We start from the raw sequence: 22965 nt of genomic DNA on the forward strand, positions 1-22965 counted from the left end.
GCAGTGGCGTGCATAGAGGGTATGCACAGGGTATGCAGATGATATAAAATGAAGGAAATCTCCAGTACGAGTCACTCTCCAGAACGGCACAAATTCACCTTTTATCAATGTTAGGGTTTTTTTTTTTATTAATTTAGTTTTCTTACATTATCTTATTTTATATGCTTATAATGAACAGTTTCGTAAGATACAATTTTTGAAAAAGAAAAGTACAGCCCGGCTTCTGCGATTTGATACATCGGCCAGGCTGTTCTTCCTATACACATAGATAAACTAAAACTGTAAAATTTAAACACTTATTATAATTATTAATAAAAATTTATAATCTACGTGTTGAATTTCTTGAGGTCACTCAGGATGGAGTTTACCATGTCGGTATAAGATTGCAAGGCAGATCTTTTTCGCATCAGAGAGCGCAGCTCATAGGGGACATGTCAGGGTATGCAGTGCTTTTGTGCATAGCGACTACGTACTCTACATAGTCTAACAATTAGATTATACTGACGGCCTAGTGGCGCAGTGCGTAGCGACCCTGCTTTCTGAGTCCAAGGTCGTGGGTTCGATTCCCACAACTGGAAAATGTTTGTGTGATGAACATGAATGTTTTTCAGTGTCTGGGTGTTTATCTGTATATTATAAGTATTTATGTGTATTTCATTCATAAAAAAAAAATATTCATCAGCTATCTTAGTACCCATAACACAAGCTACGCTTACTTTGGGGCTAGATGGCGTTGTGTGTATTGTCGTAAATATTTATTTATTTATTTAATTATTCATTGTAAAAGAACTCCTACGCGACGCGTTCCTAATAATGAGGCAGGAACCACTTGACTTTTGTGTTAGTGTTTACACAAAATCTATTAGCGTATCGGCTTCACAGATAAGTCTCAGTGACAGTTAATAATGTGAGGTACATTATAGTAAAGACTCCGAAATATTATTACGGTTTTCATTATGAAAATTAAGCTTAATTTGCTATACTCCGCGAACAGCAGGAGAATCTGTATGGTGTTATTTATAATTTCTTCAGTCCGCAGCAGTTGTTGACTCAACATCTCCTGAGGATGCTCCGGTTTCGGAGCGAAACGTGCGTAGAGGGTACATTGCCGAGGATCTGTTTGGTGTGGAGTATAAGGAAATTATAAATTATACATACAGATACTCCTGCTTTTCGCGGTGTATTAGCAAATTAAGCTTAATTTTCATAAACTCTACTACTAAAATGAATTGTTACGGAGTGTGTGAAGAGGTTGTTAAGCTTAGCACATTAATTCCAAAGTTTAATCTGTTCTTGGAAACCAAAAAGAAAAACAACATTCAAGAATTTAACCCAGAACGCCGTGATCCAAAGCCCAACCTGTTAACCAAAACACTAAGCAAGGAACAATCTTTTAAAAGTTTTATCCCTTACCTTAACCGGTTGTGGAGGTCAAGTTGTAGCTTCTTAAAAAAAAATGGTATCGAATCCGTTTAAATAAAGTATAATAATATCCTGAATATATATAAAAAGTAAATACCTAGTTTAGAGAATTGTACTGTATTGTACGTCTAGAATTATAAGTTGTATATTATTTAAAGCCTACGCGCTACATAAATAAATAAATCATACAGCTGTCTTTAAAAAAACAAAGCGATCATAATAAGTATTCATTTTAAAAACGTGATACTGAACTTGCTTCGTTGTTCAAACAAGTATTTAAGTTTTGTTGGCTTGCTTATCGATTCAAAATAAAGCGATTGCAACGCCATCTATGTGCAAAACTGTAACTACCTTATAGGATGCTAGATGGCGCTAGTTGTTATAAGGGGCAAGATTTCAAGAGATTTCAATTAAAGATTATTTTCTGTCTGCAGATTTATACTACTAAAAATCAATATTTATTATATGTGCTTGATAAGGTTTTTGTTGCTAATATAATATAACAGGTGATCGAATGTTTGGTTGATTCCGAATTCAAACTGGAATCATCGCGCCACCTGCTTCAAAATGTCGATAAAGCTGTTTGTGAATTTGTCGGCGGTCGGTAAAGCAGTATGTAAACCCCCCCCGCGGCGCATCGCTCCGCCCCGCCCGACGCTCAACCTGCCAGTGCCCAGTGCCATCGAGCGAGACGGGCCGTGTGTACATACCGCGACACGTACAATGCGCGACGAAACGCGACTGTCATGAGGCGATCACAGTATTCCAATTAACTAATCAGTGAAATAATGTAAAACATTACAATAACAAAGGTGTTAAGCCACGGCAGTGTCTACCTGCGGCCCTCAGTCTTCCCGCCGGCCGGCGACGCGGACGCGACAACGCTACCAAAAAAAAAAAGAAACTCGAAATCTCGATGTCAGTGCGCGTGAGGACAGTAGTGTCGAGTGTTAGTGTAGTTTAAAATAGTTAAATGTATAAACAGCGTGCAATGGTCGTATGAGGAAGAAAGGAACGCGGAACATTGTAAGTGATGGTGTTTTTTGTTAAAGAAAATGCGGGGTGCCTCTATCCCGCCCTGCACTGAGGTTTGATTGTTCGCGTGGGGCTTCGATAAGGTACGGAGCTCGGAGGTCCTAACCTAACCCTCGTAATGTTTTTTTCTATTCAAGCAGGTCCCTTACCCCGTTTTTTATGCGTCTGTTGTCTTTTTTTTTGGAGGGAATGTTTACGAATCGATCTCTTGTACCGCTTGTAGGTTATGGGTGCCTGGTACTTTTTGTTTTTGTTTGGAAAACAAACTTTTGGAAATAGAAAAATTTCAACTCAAAAACTTAAAGTTTGACGATAAACGAACAATTCGTTAGTTTTGAGTTTAAAAACAAACAACTTTTTTATGATTAAGATTCTAGCCCTTTTTATTTAACCAAAGATTATAAAATAATATCAAAGGATAAAAGATTCATAAGTTGATGAATTGAGGTTATATTTAAAAAAGTAGGTACCTAGCTACAGAACTGCTTAGCTAAGCCAAAAACCTGTTTGACGTTACCGCAGTCGTATGAGCGATACAGTTATAGTAAAGTGTAGGTACCTGACGTCCCAATACACCTATTTTAAGTCGACTAAACATCAGACAACCTAGTGGTTTGAGCTTTGGCTTCCTTTTCGGGTTCACGGAGTTAGATACCTTGATTTTTTCGGGAGTTATAAGCAATTAAAATCTCACTTGCTTCAACGTTAAAGGAAAACATCGTGAGAAATGCATGCCTCAGAGTTCTCCATAATGTTCTCAAAGGTGTGTGGAGTCCACCAATAAGCACAGGGCATGCGTGGTGGACTAAAAGCTGAACCCGTGCCCTGTGGTGTGCCGGATGATCAACCTATTGCCGGCCCAGGTCACAGTCTTCTCTCAGAATGAGAAGACCTTCCACCTAGCACTGATTTCTGACCTCCGCGTCACCTGGACGGTGGGTTCTTACCAGACTCACGGAGACGTTCGGTCTGAACCCCAGTTCAAAAAGCACCACAGTCCAAAATGTAGGCTGTAGGATGTCGTTGAACCCTGGGGCTCTCATGACGAGTTTCCACGCTTGTTTATGCCGTCACTCTGGCCAACTGCGGAATGCAAGACATCACACTTCTTTGAGCACGTTATGGAGAACTCTCAGGCATGCAGGTTTCCTCACGATGTTTTCCTTCAACGTTGAAGCAAGCGATGTTTTAATTAAATTAAATTGAGGGGCGTGCCAGGGAACTGAATGTGTCAAATTCATCAATATTTGTCTAAATATAACCCCTTTTCAGTCCACACAAGTTCAACCTTCAGTGCAATCTCACCAAATAAATAAATTACGACAATACAAACATCGCCATACAGATCCAAAGTGAGCTTGTGTTACTGGTACTAAGATGACTGATGAATATTTTTATGAATAATATATAAAAGTACTTATAATGAAGCAGAGAAGTGGTGATATCCTAGTGGGTAGCTCGACTTCACTTTCGGGCGAGTTCGAATCCCAGCACGCTATTTTAACTTCTCAAAGTTGTGCGATTTTAGTAATTAAAATATCACTTGCTTCAACGGTGAAGGAAAGCATCGTGAGAAAACCTGCATGCCTGAGAGTTCTACATAATGTTCTCAAAGGTGTGTGGAGTCCACCTATCCGCACGGGGCCAGCGTGGTAGACGAGTCTTAACCTCTTCTTATTGTGAGAGGAGACCCATGCCCTGTAGTAGGACGATAATGGGTTGATATAATGATACAAATAAACACCCAGGCACTGAAAAACATTCACGTTCATTACACAAACATTTTCCAGTTGTGGGAATCGAACCCCTTTGACTCGGAAAGCGGGTTCATGGCCACAGCGCCAATCGGCCGTCAACTAGGTGGTCTTATTGCAGTCTACGATTGTAGCGGGCTAACTTGTTAGGGGTATAGCAATAACATTGGCCACCCACAACCCTTTTCGCCCAGGTTCTACGCGGTCGTACCGGTACGCTCATGCGCATGGCGGCAAGTATCCGTCGGTAAAGTGGTAGCTGCAGCCGAAGCTTCCATAAAAAGCCTTAAAAACAAGGTCATGGTTTTACTTTCTAAAGACATGTTGATGTCACCTCGTGTACCATCGCGCAACTGTTTTAAACTTCTTTCATAAAGAGAAGGTCACTTTGCGAGAGTCTGTCAAATGAAAATTCAAAATTCATTTGTTTCGCGTAGATTCAATACAACCACTATTGATATTTTAAGTCAGTCTGCTTGTACTGAGAACAGGTCGGCAATAAATTCATCAATAGGCATGTGACAGTAACGAAGAATAGCTAAAATATTGTATTTATCTAATGATATACGATTAATGTATTATGAAAAACGTATTTTAATGTTTATTCGAAGTGAGACTAGTATTTATTTTCAATAAATAAAACTGCAAGTTCGCTCAACCATGACGGGGGAAATGCCGAATTCAAAACTGTGACGTCACTTCTATATAAACATAGTTTTGTATCGTTCGAACTTCGAAAATCGCGGAGATTTGTGCATCAAGTATTTTGTTATTTTAAACTATCAGTTGCTAAGTTTTTTTTTACCAAAATTATCTCAAAATACACAAATTATCTTTAGCTTTGGACATCACGAGTACGGCCATGACACCCGGCCAGCGTTTTCGCGGGAAATAATTTCTTTAATAATTATTTGCAATTTTCATGAACGAAACCTTGAATTTCTCCAAAAATATGATATTTTGTGGATTTTTTAGATAATTCCAAAAACATAGTGCAGTTTTTCAAAATTAGTAATCACGCCACTTGCTTTTTGAAGTTATACTTCTTCTGGCGCGTTAGGGAAAAATGATGAGAGTCAATTTACACGATGCGCGCTCACACCGTTACAAAAAACCGACACCGTGAGGTTACTTATAGACAAAATTTTAGTTATTCAAAAAAGAGACCAACAAGGTAAAAGTAAGGACATCACGTATGAGAATTGTATTCACGAGAGTATTTATTTGTGATATTTAAATAAACTTTATTTAATTAGATAATGCATTATAATAAAACTCTCAATGTATTACATACATTTTTCTGCTGCTAGTGTCGTTTTCTCTACAAACGTAAAGATACAATTTTTGAAAAGTTTTTATCTTTTTACGCCAAAGAAGTGTAACGAAGTTACACTTCTTTGGCGTAACGAACACTAACGGTAACGAAGCACTTCTTCTTCGTGCACACACGCGTTTTTTTTAAAAATCTTTTATCTTTTACGATAATTATTTTGCCTTGCGAAAGTTGAAAGCAGAGCTATGGCGGTTCAGAATACAGTTCTCATGACCTCTCCTCTTCTCAATTATAGCTTCTATATCGCCACCATTACAAAATCCCATAGGACATTATACTATGAAAGTATGTAAACTGCCTTATTTTCAGGCATAAGATAAATTAGGCATAACCCACCAACCTGCATTGAAGCAGCATGGTGGCTTTATGCTTTAAAACTGTCTCCCATATGAGAGACGAAGCCTGTTTAGAGCAGTAGGACATAAATGGGCTGCGGATAGGCAGCAAAGCTTACGTTACTCGCCAGTGTCAAAGTCAAAGTCGAATATTTCTATAATCATATAGGCACATAGATGGCACTTATGATGCGTTGATTATATACAAAATGTGTACATATTGAGTAGTGATGGCGATAGCTGCATTCGTAAACTAAAGCTACGACGGTTCCAAACGCGCCCTGCTCCAAGAAAAAGCTCACAGCAAACTTAGCCGGGTGTTCTTTTTGTTATCAACATCTCACATTGTCATTTGAAAATATTTAAGAAGCAACCTTGTTAGAGCAATAGTTCACACCCAAGCTTTTTTATCGTTTACGTAATCCTTTATACTATGATATGATATATTATACTATGGTATCTAGGTGGGCACTACGCTAAAGCTAAAGTCACTGCAAGAGAAACTGTGGATACCTGAACTTTAAAAGATTCTCCATTTACCATTATATTACTGACGGCGGATTGGTGCAGTGGGCAGCGACCCTGCTTTCCAAGTCCAAGGCCAGTTCGATTCCCACAACTGGAAAATGTTTGTGTGAAGAACTTGAATGTTTTTCAGTGTCTGGGTGTTATACGTAGATTATGAGTATCCTAATCATAAAAACATTCATCAGTCATCTTAGTACCCATTTATTGTAAGTTTGTTATATGTATATATTATATTTGTATTTATAGGTTTATGCATGTTTATTTAAATGCACCACCTACCTCTCTTCTTGAGCTGTTTTTAACGCCTTTGGTTGCCTGGAAGAGATCGCTATGTAGCGATAAGGCCGCCAAATTGTACACTGTTTGTTAAAAAAAAAATTTAACTTATAATTTGTTTAAAGTTTATGTGGTGTACAATAAAAGTGTATTCATCCATACCCATAACACAAGCTACGCTTACTTTGGGGCTAGATGGTGTGTATTGTCGTAGTATATTTATTATTTATTTCTTGCAATCTGCGTCAAGTAACGTCGTACGCAATTCCTAGATCTAGATTCTAGATATTGCAATGTGGGTTCAGACGGGACGTAATTGCCTGTATTAAATTCAAGTAATTATATCCTGTCATCAAGACATGAAGACTGGTGACTTTGTCATTCCTAACAAGCAGCCTTAGTACGAGATTAGCTCGTTGGCAATCGAGGAATCGTTTTAGAGATTGAATATGAATATAAAATAAAATAATTATCAGAGCCATTAAAAACAGAGGATCTCCTCCCACAATGAGAAGGGGTTAAGGCCATAGGTGGGGTTAAGGCCACAGGTCCACAACGCTGGCCGAATGCGAATTGGTAGATTCCACACACCTTTGAAAATATTATGTAGATCTCTCAGGCATGCAGGTTTTCTCACGATGTTTTCCTTCACCGTTGAAGCAAGTGATATTTTAATTACTTAAAACGCACATAATTTCGGTATTAGTTTTCGTACGTACGTTTCGTAAGTATTTCTAACTCGTACTGGAGATTTTCTACACTTAATACCATCTGCATATCCTCTATGCATGCCACTGCCATACAGTATAATGAAAATAAAATTTAAAATATAACAACTAATCACAGAATCAAGAACATACATTACCGGCCCAGTACAGAGCACGGGTACCACAATGAGAAGCGGTTAAGGCCGTAGTCCAACACGCTGGCCCAGTGCGGATTGGTGGACTACCGAAACAGTGTACACGACTAATATTGAAGCTTCAAAAAACACTCCACTTTAGTTTATCGAACAGGCTGTCAGTCACTTTATTTCATTTAGCAGTTGACAGTAATTATTTTACCTAAAATGTGGACGCAGGGCAGGAAGTGTTGCTTTGTTTATAGGCGATTCTCCACTTACCAACAGGGTAGCTCTAAGCTCGGTCCATCAACGCTAATTCATAAAATAAAAAATGTGTGTGTACTTATGTACACGCGATAGAAGTTATGCTTCTATGGCGTAACAAGATAAAAAATCTTTTCAATAATTTTATCTTACGCCTTATTCTAAGTTTGTAGAGAATATACACTAACAATAGAAAAAAGGTATTTAATACATTGAAAGTTTTATTTTATTATATAACGCATTATCTAGTTATCACATTATCGGAAAACCAAGTTCCATCATTAAAATTTGAGATTTTTGTATGTACAATTGAATCAATTAAATCACCGTAATGAGCCCGCAGGCTTAGACAATTCAAAGTGTACAGTGTCAAACTTTTATTGAAACACAAAATTGTTGACTATAGCTAACTTCAGGGTGTCGGTTTTACGTGACGGTGTGCGCGCGCATCGTAAAAATTTATCTCTCATCATTTTTCTCTCACGCGCCAAAAGAAGTATAACTTAAAAAAAAAAAAGGTGGGTGTACGTAATTTAAATCATCGTAATGAGCCCGCAGACTTTGACAATTAAAAGTGTACACTGGCAAACCTTATAGCTAATTTCAGGGTGCTAGTTTTTTGTGACGGTGTGCGGCTTAGACAATTCAAAGTGTACAGTGTCAAACTTTTATTGAAACACAAAATTGTTGACTATAGCTAACTTCAGGGTGTCGGTTTTACGTGACGGTGTGCGCGCGCATCGTAAAAATTTATCTCTCATCATTTTTCTCTCACGCGCCAAAAGAAGTATAACTTAAAAAAAAAAAGGTGGGTGTACGTAATTTAAATCATCGTAATGAGCCCGCAGACTTTGACAATTAAAAGTGTACACTGGCAAACCTTATAGCTAATTTCAGGGTGCTAGTTTTTTGTGACGGTGTGCGCGCGCGCAAAATGGCGGACGATGTATTCCCATCTCACTCGGTTTCGCAACTACCTTCATCCGGTTTAAATCGAGGAAACCATGTGCGCGCGCATTTCGTTACATCGTATAATTTCACTCACATAATTTTTTCCTAACGTCTCTGAAGAAGTAAAACTTCACAAAACGAAAAATAAAAGTGAGATTGAAGTCAAGGCTAAAAATTTTGTGTACTTAAATACCACCAATGTAATCGAACCCAAAACCTCTGGCGTGCAAGACGTTAAAGGTTAATCGCACTTCGCTATCGGCACTTGACGTGAGTCGGTACAAGGCACGGATCTGTCAGAAGCACTAAAAATAAACCCTAGCCTAATTCAATACCCGCAGTACGAAGTTTCACTAGAACAACACGCGATGTACCTACTTTTCAATCATAACACATTTATGTTTTACTGGCTGTGACCCGCGGTTTCACACTCGTTCACTAAAAGGTGCTAACATCATCATCATAATAGGTTGGGGAAAAAGTCTTTTCGCATTATAGTATGTATGAACTTGTAATAAAATCTCGTTGGCTATACTATTTGTAACTGGCTGGTTTTGGTATCATTAAAAGTTTAAATTTTCCATGGATTTTAAAGAAGATAATTCCAAATTCAAATTAGGAAAATGTGTGATTTTTATTTGTTTCGAAGTGTTGTTTTGAGTGAATTAAATGAAGAAATTCGAAACATTTTAAAATTTTACTACAAAAAAGGTAAAAATGCAACACAAGCCGCTAAAAAAATTTGCGATGTTTACGGACCTAGTGCAGCGTCTGTGAGAGTAGCACAAATTTGGTTAAAACGTTTTCAATCCTGAAAACCTGTATACCTGAGAGTTCTCCAAAATGTTCTCGAAGGTGTGTGAAGTCCACCATTCCGCACTGGGCCAGCGTGGTGGACTTAACCCTTAACCCCTTCTCATCGTGGGAGAAGACCCGTGCCCTGTAGTCGGCCGGCAATGGGTTAATATTATGATGATGACGTAAAGAGCCCTCCCATACATCCAGTAATATAATTTTTTCTTTATACTAGCTGTTGCCCGCGATTTTGTCCATGTTATAGGAACAGACATTTTGAAATATCAGTAAACGGATAGGACCCACTTCAGAGGATTGAATGAGACATTAGTGTAGGTCTCGTACCTTTTAACCGACTTACAAAAAAAAAGGAAGTTCTGAATTCGATTGTATATTTTAAAGTATTTAAGATATCACTTGATTTAACGGTGAAGGAAAACATCGTGAGGTAACCAGCATGCCTGGGAGTTCGCTATTATATTTGCAACGGCGCGAGTCCACCTATCCGCACTTGGCCGGCGTGGTGGACTGCGGCCTAAACACTTCACATTCTGAGAGGAGGCCACTGTTCTATAGTCTCCTAAGTCCTGTCATAAGTAAGGTATTCGCGTGCCCAGCTTTCTTTTCTTTTCTTTTTCCTTTCTGGCATCTATACAATATACTAGGAGTCCCACGCGACTTCGTCCACGTAAAAGTAAATTTAAAAAGATAGGCATATGCTGTCGCGTACTTTTTTAAGAACTTTAAAAGGGGAAAATCTCTGTCATAGATGATTTTATCGCAACTTTAGCCGTTTAAGCAGCGCACGCAGCGGGAGCTCTCAAAAAGAAAACAATACCCGATTATGAAACATTCTTCATTGGTGCTACGCTCCTATTGGTCTTAGCGTTATGATATATAGCCTTATAGCCTTCCTCGATAAATGGGCTATCCAACACTGGAAGAATTTTCAAATCGGACCAGTGGTTCATGAGATCGTCGTTATCAAATAAACAAACAAACGAACTCTTGCGCGTGATTTATTTAGTTATTTATATAGCAACGCACCCCGTGAAGACATTACAGTTTCCCAATCCGTCTCCCCGGGGCTATTAAAAAGAATGTATGAACGAGTAATAATTACAACAAATTAAATTAAAACTTAAAATAAAGATATATATATATATATAACATTAAGAATTAAAAAAAAAAAACTTTAATAATAATAACCAAAAATTCAAATTCAAAATAATAATAAAAACAAGACATTCAAACATAATATAATTAAGATCTTAGATTACCTACTCTCTTAACATTTTAATTTATTTTGGAGCTGAAGCGGTAATACATATTAGTATTAAGAGAGGTATATATTATAAGTACTATTATATTAATCATATAATATGTGTACGTATATGAAGTATGTATATATGTATATTATAATTTTTTTTATTTTTGATTTTTGAAGTAAAACTTCTTTAGGAGTAACTCAGATATTTTTTCTGACGGAAGTAACGCTTACGACAGACTGTAGTTTCCGCTGTTTAAAAATAATAATTTGGTTTAGTAGTAATAATATGTCATATTATATACTTCACGCTTCTTGACTCATACGCCAGCTAGTGGCAAATATCATATCAATTAGGATTATTTATTAGGAAATAGTGAATATTAAATGAAATTGCGGAGTCCCAGGAACATTTTACTCTTTCGTCAATAAATAATAATAAAAGTTCTACATCAATTGCGCGTAAAGGTTACATGCGCATACATTGTTTTTATTTATTTTGTTCACCAACAGTTTAACATTTCAGAAAGGCAATTTAAACCAGCTTATTACTAAACTAAACGTTAAACTAGCTTACAACTACACAAAAAAGATAAAAGTATATCCAGCTTAGGCAATGTATAAGATTTCATCCAGGCCATCAAAACTATTTGAAAGATACAGTACTGCTATTTTATGTTACCATAATAAGCTAACATAAGTTAACTAAATAAATAAATACACACATCGCCATCTAGCCCCAAAGTAAGTGTAGCTTGTGTTATGGGTACTAAGATAACTGATCAATATTTTTCCGAATCCATAAATACTTAGTATATTTATCAGACACTGAAAAACATTCATGCTGATCACACAAAAAATTTCCAGTTGTGGGAAACGAACCCACGGCCTTGGGCTCAGAAAGCAGGGCCGCTGCAAACTGCGACAATCGGCCGTCAATATATCTTAACTACATATATTATTTTGTGTACACCCTAACCCTTCTAAATTCATGTCCTTTTGTAGGTTGCTTGGTAGACATCGCTTAAGAGCGCGATAAGGCCGCCTATTCTACCTTTATTGTGTTTAAATTGAATGAATGAATAAATGAATGTACTTTTATTGCACACCACAAACAGTTGATAAAAAAAGAAAAGTATAACAAAACAACGTAAACAATTTGGCGGCCTTTTCGCTTCGCAATGGCGAAGATAAAAAATACAGAAAATAGTTAGGTGGTGCATATATATACATATACCCATAAAATAAATATTTCATGTATAACAAGAGCGTACCCAGCCCGCTTCGCCGGGCTAGATTTTGCTTTATTTTATTTAAACAATAAACTTACATCATTAAATTTTTAATTTAAGTCTCATAATATATTAAATCATTTATTTCTCTCCGTATTCATTATCTTCTATTCTCTTCTCGAGTGGGTGAAGATTATTATCTACACCCATGTACACCCAACAATAGAATATCATCATAGTAAATAAAAGCTGTATTTGACAGTTTGACAGTTCAAAAATAGGAGTGCTCCGATCGTCACCAAACTTTACAGGATTATTCGCCAGGTCAATCCGGAGATTCCCCGAAAGTTTCATTGAAACCGTTTCGGAGCCTATACGGAACATACCCACACACTTTCTTTTTTATATATGAAACAATATATGTAAAACAATATATGTAATTGAAGACAAATAAGTAAATACCATTATAAATATAACATATATAAAAAAATATAATAAATTCAATATGAAACAAAAATATAATAAAATAAATAATGTAAAGAGAAGAAGGGAGCAGTGTACTATTATGGGGCATCAGATGATTGAGACAAAAACTGATCTTTCACAGGTTTTTGAAGATTTGGATAGATTTTGCCTCTCTTATAGCCGTTATATAAATTGAGTTTGGTACACGACTGAAATAAAGTGTATTTGATTAATAAAAATAACGTTACGTTAGGACCTTTTAGTTTACGTATGCGCAACCACGGGTCACAGCTATAGCCCAAATAATAATCTCCAACCGACCTAACCGAGCATCTAACCCATGGTCCGAACAAGTCAAGGCCAAGAGTGCTTTTTTGAACTTTCGATAAATCAAACCGCTCGGACGGGGTCGTTGACCCTCGGAATGTTACCGCTCCAACTCCCGAGCGCAGCAGTTTTTGTTGTCGGTGAAATCTGTAACTCGTAGATCGGAGTGACGAAACGCGCATGTCGCCCGCTTGATGGAATACGGCGGTTCGTAACTGCGGTATTGCGTAATATTGCTGACAGGTTGCCAACCGAAATACAAGCTAACGTTTTGACAGCGATCGGCGGGCTGTGCATCATAATGTTGACTACCTCCGCCACCGCTTTACCAGGGAGGTAGTCGAGGCTCTGTGTGTTTATTTGAGGGGGCTTAGGTTTGATTCCCGGCAGCTCGGCTAGCACAATTTGTGTCCCTTGATTGTAAGCCGAGATAAAAGCGGTGATAGCGCATTGGATACGAGCTCGACGTCACTTTCGGGGTGCCAAGTTCGAATTCCAGTTCCAGTCCTAGTCTCAGTTCAACTTCTCTAAGTTATGTGCGTTTTAAGTAATTAAAATATCACTTGCTTCAACGGTGAAGGAAAGCATCGCGAGAAAACCTGCATGCCTGAGAGTTCTACATAATGTTCTCAAAAGGTGTGTGGAGTTCGACAGTCGGCACTGGGTCAACGTGGTGGACTACGGCCTTAACCCTTTCTCATTGTGGTAGGAGAAGTAGTAAATAAATGAATGATCGCCACGATTCTTATTTAACCACAGTATAAAGGTTGCTTACGGGCTATTCTGCTACACAGTTATAATGTGTGTGCTTGAACTATGTAAGATCTGTGTCTCAAGCTCCAAGGTCCTTACCCTATGAACAGTGGCGTGCATAGAGGGTATGCAGATGATATAAAATGAAGAAAATTTCCAGTACAAGTTATTAGTACTTAAAATTAGGCTTCTTATAACTCTTAAAATGCCTATCCCTAAGTTTTTTATAACTCGTAGTGGAGACTCTTCATTTTATAACATCTGCATACCCTGTGCACACAAACGCCCGTGATGTAACGCAGTCGCTCGCTTGCAGATGTCGGTGGGCCTTCAGCGGCGCGTGCCAGCGCTGGACGAGGCGGGCGGCGTGCCGGCGGCCTGGAAGAGCGCGGAGCCGCCGTTCCCGGCCTTCGCGCCGCCCGCCGGCTCGCCCGCCGGGCCCGCGTTCGCCGCGTCGCCCGCGCCCGCCACGCCCGGCCCGGCGTTCGCGGGCCCCTACGCGGCCGCCGGGCCCTTCGGCAGCCCGTCGGCGCGCCCCGGCTCCGGCGGCGGGTTCCCGCCCGCGCAGCACTTCCCCGCCGGATTCGCGCCGCCAGGCTCGCCCTTCCACCCGCACGCGCCGCACCCCCCCTTGCCGCCGCACCCTCACATGATGGCGCCACTGCCGCCGCCCGTCGACAGGTGAGACCAGCTCTGCCTTATTAATAGTATTAGACCTTTTTGTGACAACTCCTCCGGCGAAGTACTACCGGCCAGCGGCGAGCAGATAATGTAAAATGATAAAAAAATTCCAGTAGGAGTTATAAAAAACTTAGGGTAGGCAAGGAAAATTAAGCTTAATTTGTTAAATACTCCGCGAAAAGCAGGAGAATCTGTATGGTGTAATTTATAATTTCTTCAATCCTTATACTCCACACCAAACAGATCTTCGGCAATGCACCCTCTGCGCACGTTTCGCTCCGGAGCATCCTCAAGAGATGTTGACTTTACAACGAATAACTATTGTTAAAACTTAACAATTATATCATGGATATCATGGATTACCGCAAAGTAACGCCCGCTTCTATCCGATATTTAAGGGTAGACATTGGAAGAGTTATACAAGCCTACCTTTCAGTTTTATAATTCGTACTGGAGATTTTCTCCATTTTTTATATAATCTGCCCGCTATGTGCGTATCCCTCGTGCACGTTACTGCCCTGGGAAGGGATAAAATTTTACGTATCCACCTGCCAAAGCAAGGTAACAGGTAATAGGAGAAGTTCAACCCCGTTCGTCACATCAACCCAAGAAATATCTTCTACCCACGCTAGACTTGCTGGACGACATCCGTGGAGGACTGTCCGCCATTTTGCACGTAGTACTTATTTTAGGGGGGACATTCTTAACAATACGCTATTACAATTGCATACTCGCAAACGTGGAGTCGCTTTCGCGTATCTAAAAACTATACCTTCAAAGTAAAAAGGACCTAATGTGTTTCTTTTAGAGTCGCAAATTGTACTACTGGTTTTAAGTTTATGAACGTTCAATACCCCAGCTGTAGAATTGTAGACAAATTTAAACTTTATAGTGAAGGAATAAGATCCATTTTAAGCCGTCGTTCTGTGTCTCTAAGACAATAGGCATGATGACTAGATACTTTTGAAAAACTGCCCTATGTGGTTTATCTACTATGTGCCAAAAAAAAAGAAGAGTTGTAAAGTTTTGTTGATATAAATTGCAAATTATATTTAAAACAATTATTTCCCGCGAAAACGCTCGCCGGGTGTCATGGCCGTACTCGTGACGTCATGGGTAAATTAGAGCTTAAGCAAGTCCTGGTTCAATAGCACTTGGCCAGCGTGGTACCTATTGTCAAACCCTGGTCATTCTGACAAGAGATTATATACAGCGAGGTTATTATACAATTGATGAATTTCTTAGTGACAAGGTTGCTTGGAAGCATCCGGCTCCGCTTTCATCTCTCACAAGATAGAAAAATGAATTTTAAAATGTAATATGTAAATTGTTGATATTGGAAAAGAGCAACTGCTGAGTTTCTTGCAGGCTTCTTCTCGGTAGAATCTGCCTTCCGAACCGGTGGTAGAGTCACTACACACAGACAGACTTGACGTTTCAAAAGTGCTTATATTAGGCCTACTTGAAATAAATGAATTTTGAATTTTTGAATTTTTTGAATACTATCTGTTGCCCGCGACTTCGTCTGCGTTTGATTTTGTTTTATGATGTGGCATTTAATTTAGTTGAAGTTCTAAACAAATTTAAAGTATTCAGTATAGCTAAGCCTTAAATGAGGGGTTGGCTGCTGTCCGCTGAGTAGTTCTGTTCTGTATTTAAATCGGTTATAATTTGTCACAGTTATGGTGCAAAATCGTCAAACACTTTCATCCCCTCTCCCAAAGGAACCGAGCTTAATGTCGGGATAAAAAGTATTCTATATTACTTTTAACACTTCTAAGAATATGTGTACAAAGTTTCATGAGGATCGGTTAAATAGTTTTTGCGTGAAAGCGTAACAAACAAACTTACATTGACATTTATAATATTAGTAGGGATAGGGATATAAAGCTGAAAAGTTGGTTTGTTTACTTGAACGCGATGATCTCAGGAACTACTAGTCCGATCTGAAAAAGTTGTCTGTCTGAAACTTTCAGTGTTGGATAGCCCGAGAAAGGTTATAGGCTATATCATCACGCTAAGACCAATAGGAGCGTAGCCCTAATGAGGAATGTTTCAAAATCGGGTTTTTTTTTAACTTTTGAAAGCTTCCGCTGCGTGCGCTGCGTAAATGTTTTCAATAAAATCACGTATGACAAAGAATAAAAATGCTAAAAAACGTCCGCGACAGCTTCTGCCTATCTTTTAAAAGGTTGACATACGCGGACGAAGTCGCGTGGGACCGCTATTATGTCTATATAATATTTATCTGTCGACAAGGTTCTTTGCAAAAAGATTGAAAACCAATTATTTTTTTTAGTTCTTTTTTTGTACCAAAAAGAGTATTTTCAAATGACTTTTTCTTTAGGCCTTACGAGTCCCTACTAACAGAAAGACTCGTCGGAAATGCTTATTGCGTAAACGCGTTTGTACGCTTACTCTAATAAAGGAATTTAGAATTCCATCATCATCATCAGAGTCCAAGGCCGTGGGTTCGAATCCCAAAACAGGAAAATGTTTGTGTGATGAACATGAATGTTTATCAGTTTCCCGGTGTTTATCTGCATTTGATAATTATTCATGTATATCTTCTTCTTCTATCTATAAATATATATAAAAGAGAAAGTGTGTGGGTATGTTCCGTATACGCTCCGAAACGGCTGGACCGATTTCAATGAAACTTTCAGGAAATCTCCGGATTGACCTGGCGAGTAATCCTGTAAAGTTTGGTGACGATCAGAGCACTCCTATTTTTGAACTGTCAAATACAGCTTTTATTTACTATGATGATATTCTATTGTTGGGTGTACATGGGTGTAGATAATGATCTTCACCCGCTCGAGAAGAGAATAGAAGAGAATTAATACGGAGATAAATAAATGATTTAATATATTATGAGACTTAAATTTAATTTAATGATGTAAGTTTATTGTTTAAATAACGCTTGTTATTCATAAAATGATTCATCAGTCATCTTAGTACCCATAACAGCTACGCTTACTTTGGGGCTAGATGGCGATGTGTGTATTGTCGTAGTATATTTATTTATTTTTATTATTTATCATATCAACCCATTACCGGCACACTGCAGGGCACGGGTCTCCTCCCACAATGAGAAGGGGTTAGGTTGTACTACGCCGCGTTGGCCTAAAGAGGTTTGGTTAATGAATTTAAATTAACAAAAACAATTTGTCTGGTGCGAGGTTTCAACCGAGGCTATATACCCTTCAGACAAAGACGTGCTGAAGTGAGTTCGTGTAGAAACCATAGGAGTATGATTTTAAAACAGCTGTCATACCTCCAACAGGTTAGCCCGCTGCCATCTTAGATTGCATGCACGCACGCTGGGCTAACTTATATTGGAATAAAAAAATACACTATCAAAAGAATTGTGAATTTAGCTTTACAACAGCAATAACTAGGTATTTTTTTATATAATGGCGAGAGAACTCTACCGGTACAAAGAGTATATAAACATTCCTTTTTTGAAAACCTGGCACGGAGGCAAAGGTCACACACTCGTGATGCTCAATTTTTCAATATATTGCTAAAGCCTAAAGCATTAATATTTAAGCGTATTTGAGCAGACGAACTATAACGGCTGTCAGATTTTCTAGATCGTCAAAAAAAAAGCCACCCGTTGCAGGAGGATGCTAAAAATTGCAAAATTACACAGTGAAATAAAACGCGCCTGTGTGCGTGGGGCAAGCTCTGGCTGTGTGCATCACAGGCGTCTCTGTGTGTGTGCACAAATAAATGTAGGTGAACGCTGGGTAGGTATATATTTTGAAGCGGCAGTACTGTCGCGGTGACAGGTGTTAATTAATTATGGCAGTCACTAGCCATTTTAAAAAAAGCTGTTTATTCCCTATTTCATACTTCTTCCGTATTTTACCTTCCGTTAAGTTTCCCGAACCAATTTATTTGAGCTTTCTGTACAATATACTCCGACCTACCGCGTCGACTCACCTGCCTGCCTTACTCAAAAATTGGGCCTTACCAAGTGCAAATCCAATTTTTTAAATCAGGCTGTTATTTCCTGAGTTAAACGCGTTCTGACATTTTAACTTTCATTCCCTTTTTAAACCTTTAGAGAGGGCAGTCTTATATTTTTTGTTTTAAATGATAACCAAACTACCAGTTTACATTGATATAATTTGAAAAGAGAAGAACGTTAAGTTTCTAAATGGGTATTATATTTAGAGGTGAAATAAAAGATTTCATAAACCCGATTGGGAATTCCAGAGATAAGTGTGACTAACAAATTAAAATTTCTTTTGCTTTTTTATTAGTATAGATTTAAGACTACTTTTAATCTATACTTTGGAAAACATTTATTAAAAACTGTTACAAAGTTATTAACTCTTTAATTTTTATTAATATATATCCTTTTGCAATTAAATACATGCATATACAACTTTACAAAGCTAAGGTGAACACCCACTGATCCACTCAGTACACTTAAATCGAGTTTGATTGCCATGGCATTTTTGCTTGAATTATTGAAACGTTTTTATTTAAAGATTTTAAACTAAGATTTTCGTGGTTACTCAACATTACTTAAATATAGTTCAACGGGTACATACCAAGATAATACTTTCAGAACTGGGTCGAAATATCGACAAATCCAAAAATATTATCGTGGTATGTACCCGTTGAACTATATTTAAGAAACGTTTTTTTTTAATCCCTAATATCTAAATATCGTCAAAAATCCTTTTTATTTTAAGGTTTGCGCTAAAAATAGAGTGGAGCATTTTTGTTTTAGAAAGTACGAGCCTACACTTCATAGACGTAAGAAAACACTGCCTATCCTAGGAAATATGTGCTAGTGAAAAATTTATTGAACTTCGAATCAACTTGCTTAGAAGCTGGATTGTTTTTACATAAGTTAAGACTTAAGACAAATTTTAACATTAGTTCACTCGTATACCAATAGCTTCTACCCACGACATTGACTGTTTAAAGTTTAATTACAGTTATTTCTGCGGGAACTTTTGAATTTTCTGGGGAAAAGTGTAACGTCTAACATAAAGCCAAAACATTCGGTTGTTTTATTGCGTGGCAACACCAATATGCTTTTAGATTAATTATGAAAAATACTAGCTGTTACGTTTATTACGGTTTTTACTAATCCCGTTTGTTCTCCTGGGATAAAAAGTAGCCTATGTTTCCCTTCGTCCTTTCAGGCAGAAGGATAAACAAACAAACACTCACTGTCGCATTAACAATATCTTTAAGGAACTAATAGAATAACAAATTCAAATTCAAAATTTCTTTATTCATGTAGGCCTATCACAGGACACACATAAATGTTTACAAAATTGTAAGGGGATGGTGATAACTTCGTTCGCCAACTTAAACCTTAAGCTACGAGGGTTCCAAACGCACCCTGGTCTAAGAAGAGCCCACAACAAACTTAGCCGGGTAAAAAAATTTTTTTTTTTGTAATCACTATCTCACAACAACAACAACAGTAACAATCACGAACTGATCGATTTTATTTACTTTTTTTGTTGAGATATTTTATTTACCCGTGATTTCTTGATGCGTTCATCAATTGGCTTCGTGCATACTGGAGTTCTATTAACGCTGCAGTTTTTCGGCCATTCTCTATAGCCTGGGCAAACCTCTTTCGAGCTAAGTGCGATGGAATTATTTAATTTTTTTTTAATAAATCTGTCGCCTTAATCTTTGCGTATGCATCTGAGTCTTTATATTGAGACAATTAAGGCAAAGCAATTACATTAAATCAAATTTTAGCCATTATATATCACTTGCTTTTACGGTAAAGAAAAATATTGTGAAGAAACTTGGGAATAACAATTTCTTTTACATCTGCCAAAGCAAGACAACAAGTTCAAGGAGAAATTTATTCCCGTTTAATACTACACTTATATTATTTCTACAGAAGATAAACATTTTGACGTCTCCCCGTGGAGATCAATGTCTCCTGCCCGTGCTACTCTCCACAATTGTAGTTATCCATCATGTTATCAAAGGCGTACCATTCTACACATTTGGTCAGAGTGGTGGACTACGGCCCAAACCCTTCTTATTCCGAGAGGTAATATTTTATGTTGTTAAACCTTTTTGAAACAAAACTGGGTCTTACAATTTTTAAAATTGTACCAGGTGACCATAAAACAGCGTATGCAATTCTGTGATCGACAGTACGCGCCCACCCCGAGTACCACCTATAATATCTATCTATCGCTACGTACCGCGGTACCGCTTCGCCCATCATACTCTGACCCGCCGCGTCCCCCGCGCGTCCTATAGACGCCTGCAAATGTACGCTGGCGGGTGACGTTACACGGCTCAACGCCAACTGGACGTTCTGTACATAAGTAAAGACTATAGACTCGGTCGCTCGAGTGTCGTCTGCCCGCGCTCCGATCAAAATCATTCCAAATACGAAATGGTTTGACGTTTTCGTCATATTTTTTTTTAATTACGACTTTTTTTTATATTTTAGCTGCCGTGTTTTGATTTTGATTTATTAGTTGCGAATTAAATTTGGAATAAACGTGATCAATCGATATCATTTATTGGACCGTAGATTTTTTCTGCTTCACAAAGAAGATACAATCACTACTTAATAGACAAACACACTTTTCTGCACATTATAATGTTGTTTTTTTACTTAGTCACAGCACATTAATAATTGTTTTAATAAGTATTCTTAATAAAATCATTCATTCAGTTAATCTAAATCTTAATTTTAAAATAAATAAATCTATAATTAACTAATCGCTTTGGCTAGGTTCCAAGCCACTATTGCTCTTCCACGATCATAAATTTTCATAAAACTTTTACAGTTCCAGAATGTCGAATCACAGGACGATACTTAGCTTTTGCTTAACTGTGCCAAATAACATAGTATTTGACATATACGTGCAATGGCGTGCACGGGGTTTTTGACCAGGATTGCATAAAGAAGGAAGATGCCCATACATTGGAAATATCCTTCGCATTTATGAGTTACTAGCGTACCCAGCCCGCTTCCCCGGGCTAGATTTTGCTTTATTTTATATAAACAATAAACTTACCATCATTAAATTTTTAATTGAAGTCTCATAATATATTAAATCATTTATTTCTCTCCGTATTCATTCTCTTCTATTCTCTTCTCGAGCGGGTGAAGATCATTATCTACACCAATGTACACCCAACAATAGAATATCATCATAGTAAATAAAAGCTGTATTTGACAGTTCAAAAATAGGAGTGCTCCGATCGTCACCACACTTTACAGGATAACTCGCCAGGTCAATCCGGAGATTCCCTGAAAGTTTCGTTGAAATCGGTCCAGCCGTTTCGGAGCCTATACGGAACATACCCACACACTTTCTCTTTTATATATATAAGATAGATAGATGGAAACATTTCAGGGTAGGCAGTGTTTTTGTACATGTACGAAGTGCACGCCACTGGGTACGTGGATTTTAATTTCATAAATATTCTAAAATACCAGGAGCACAGCCAAGGAAAGGAAAAATCTCGTCAACCAAACCAAGATGGACTTTACTTTACTTAACCATACGCTTTGCTTAGTTAACATACCACCAATAGCCGACTACTGTTTCTGAAAACTATAGAAATGCTATGAGTTTCTTTAGGTTTATTTTCATAAAATAATTGATGGAGGATGTACACAGTAGCGTGCACATGTTCTTCGGCCAGGGTATGCATAAAGCAGATATATAGCATAAAATAGATAAATTCCCCTCCAATACAAGCTATATAAAATCATTTGGGTAGGCAGTGCTTTTGTGCATGTATGATGTGCACGCCACTGGATGTACATGGATAATAGCAACATGAAAATCAAATTGCGACTTAGATAATTTTGCTGACCGCTTTTATTAGTCCCCAAAAGTGTGGCTAAAGTGGCTATAGGTGATTCCCTAGCCACAAATATTATAAACCTCAATTTATTAGGAAAATTAAGCTTAATTTGCTATAGTCCGCGAAAAGCAGGAGATTCGAAGTAGGATAGAATATTGGATAGATTCGCGGACTATAGCAAATTAAGCTAAATTTTCCTAATATATCATGGATTTCCGCAAAGTAACGCCGGCTTCTGTCCAATATAAACCTTAATGTTTTTTCTCTTAAAATCTTGTACAACTGGCCAACATGGAGTCCGAAGAAGACAAAAATTATAGCACACGATTATATCCCCTTACAAGGAATCACATTACGTGTACACCTGCTAAAGCAACGCTACAAGAAACAAAAGAAGTTTACCCGCGTTTATTATTACACGGTATTTTTTTTTTTGATGTTATTTTCTTTAGTGGCGTCAACGCCATTCCTCGTAGAGTTGATAAAACTGTGGGAGAAGATAAAATGCTTTGCCGTGCAGCAGGGCTAGCACGGGCGCGAGATAAAAATTATATCCCCCGATTATACCCCCTGACAGGGGATATAATTAACGTGCCCACCTGCTAAATCACTGGAACATGGAATAGGAGAAGTTTACCCCCGTTTATTAATACACATATATTATTTGGATATTCTTTCCACTTGTGCACCAGTGCTCTGAGAGTGGATAAAGCTGTGGGAGAAGATTAATTTATATCCTATCCCCGTGGATATAATTGTCTCCTGCACACGCTAGCCACGCAGGAGTAAACTCAAGTTTTAGAGCATAGCGCCTACCAATCCGAGACTGAGATAATTAAGATTAAGACTGAGATTAAGCTACAAATAACATAA

General features: G+C 38.0%; 1 protein-coding gene across 2 annotated transcripts in view; it reads left to right on the top strand.

Annotated features, from left to right (window-relative positions):
- The first annotated feature begins 2094 nt into the window (after positions 1–2094).
- Positions 2095–22965, top strand: part of LOC120635238 (LIM domain-binding protein 2) — a 67264-nt gene continuing 46393 nt past the window's right edge. The window contains exons 1-2 of one of the 2 annotated variants that reach the window (XM_039906192.1): positions 2095–2448; positions 13898–14262. In XM_039906192.1, the coding sequence (XP_039762126.1) occupies positions 2422–2448; positions 13898–14262 (392 nt within the window). In that variant the 5' untranslated portion in view covers positions 2095–2421. Of the gene's footprint in view, positions 2541–13897; positions 14263–22965 lie in introns of both variants that reach the window. The other variant, XM_039906193.1, reaches the window with a different exon arrangement.

This window comes from Pararge aegeria, chromosome 26, assembly GCF_905163445.1.
Source record: "Pararge aegeria chromosome 26, ilParAegt1.1, whole genome shotgun sequence".
NCBI classification, from domain to species: domain Eukaryota; kingdom Metazoa; phylum Arthropoda; class Insecta; order Lepidoptera; family Nymphalidae; genus Pararge; species Pararge aegeria.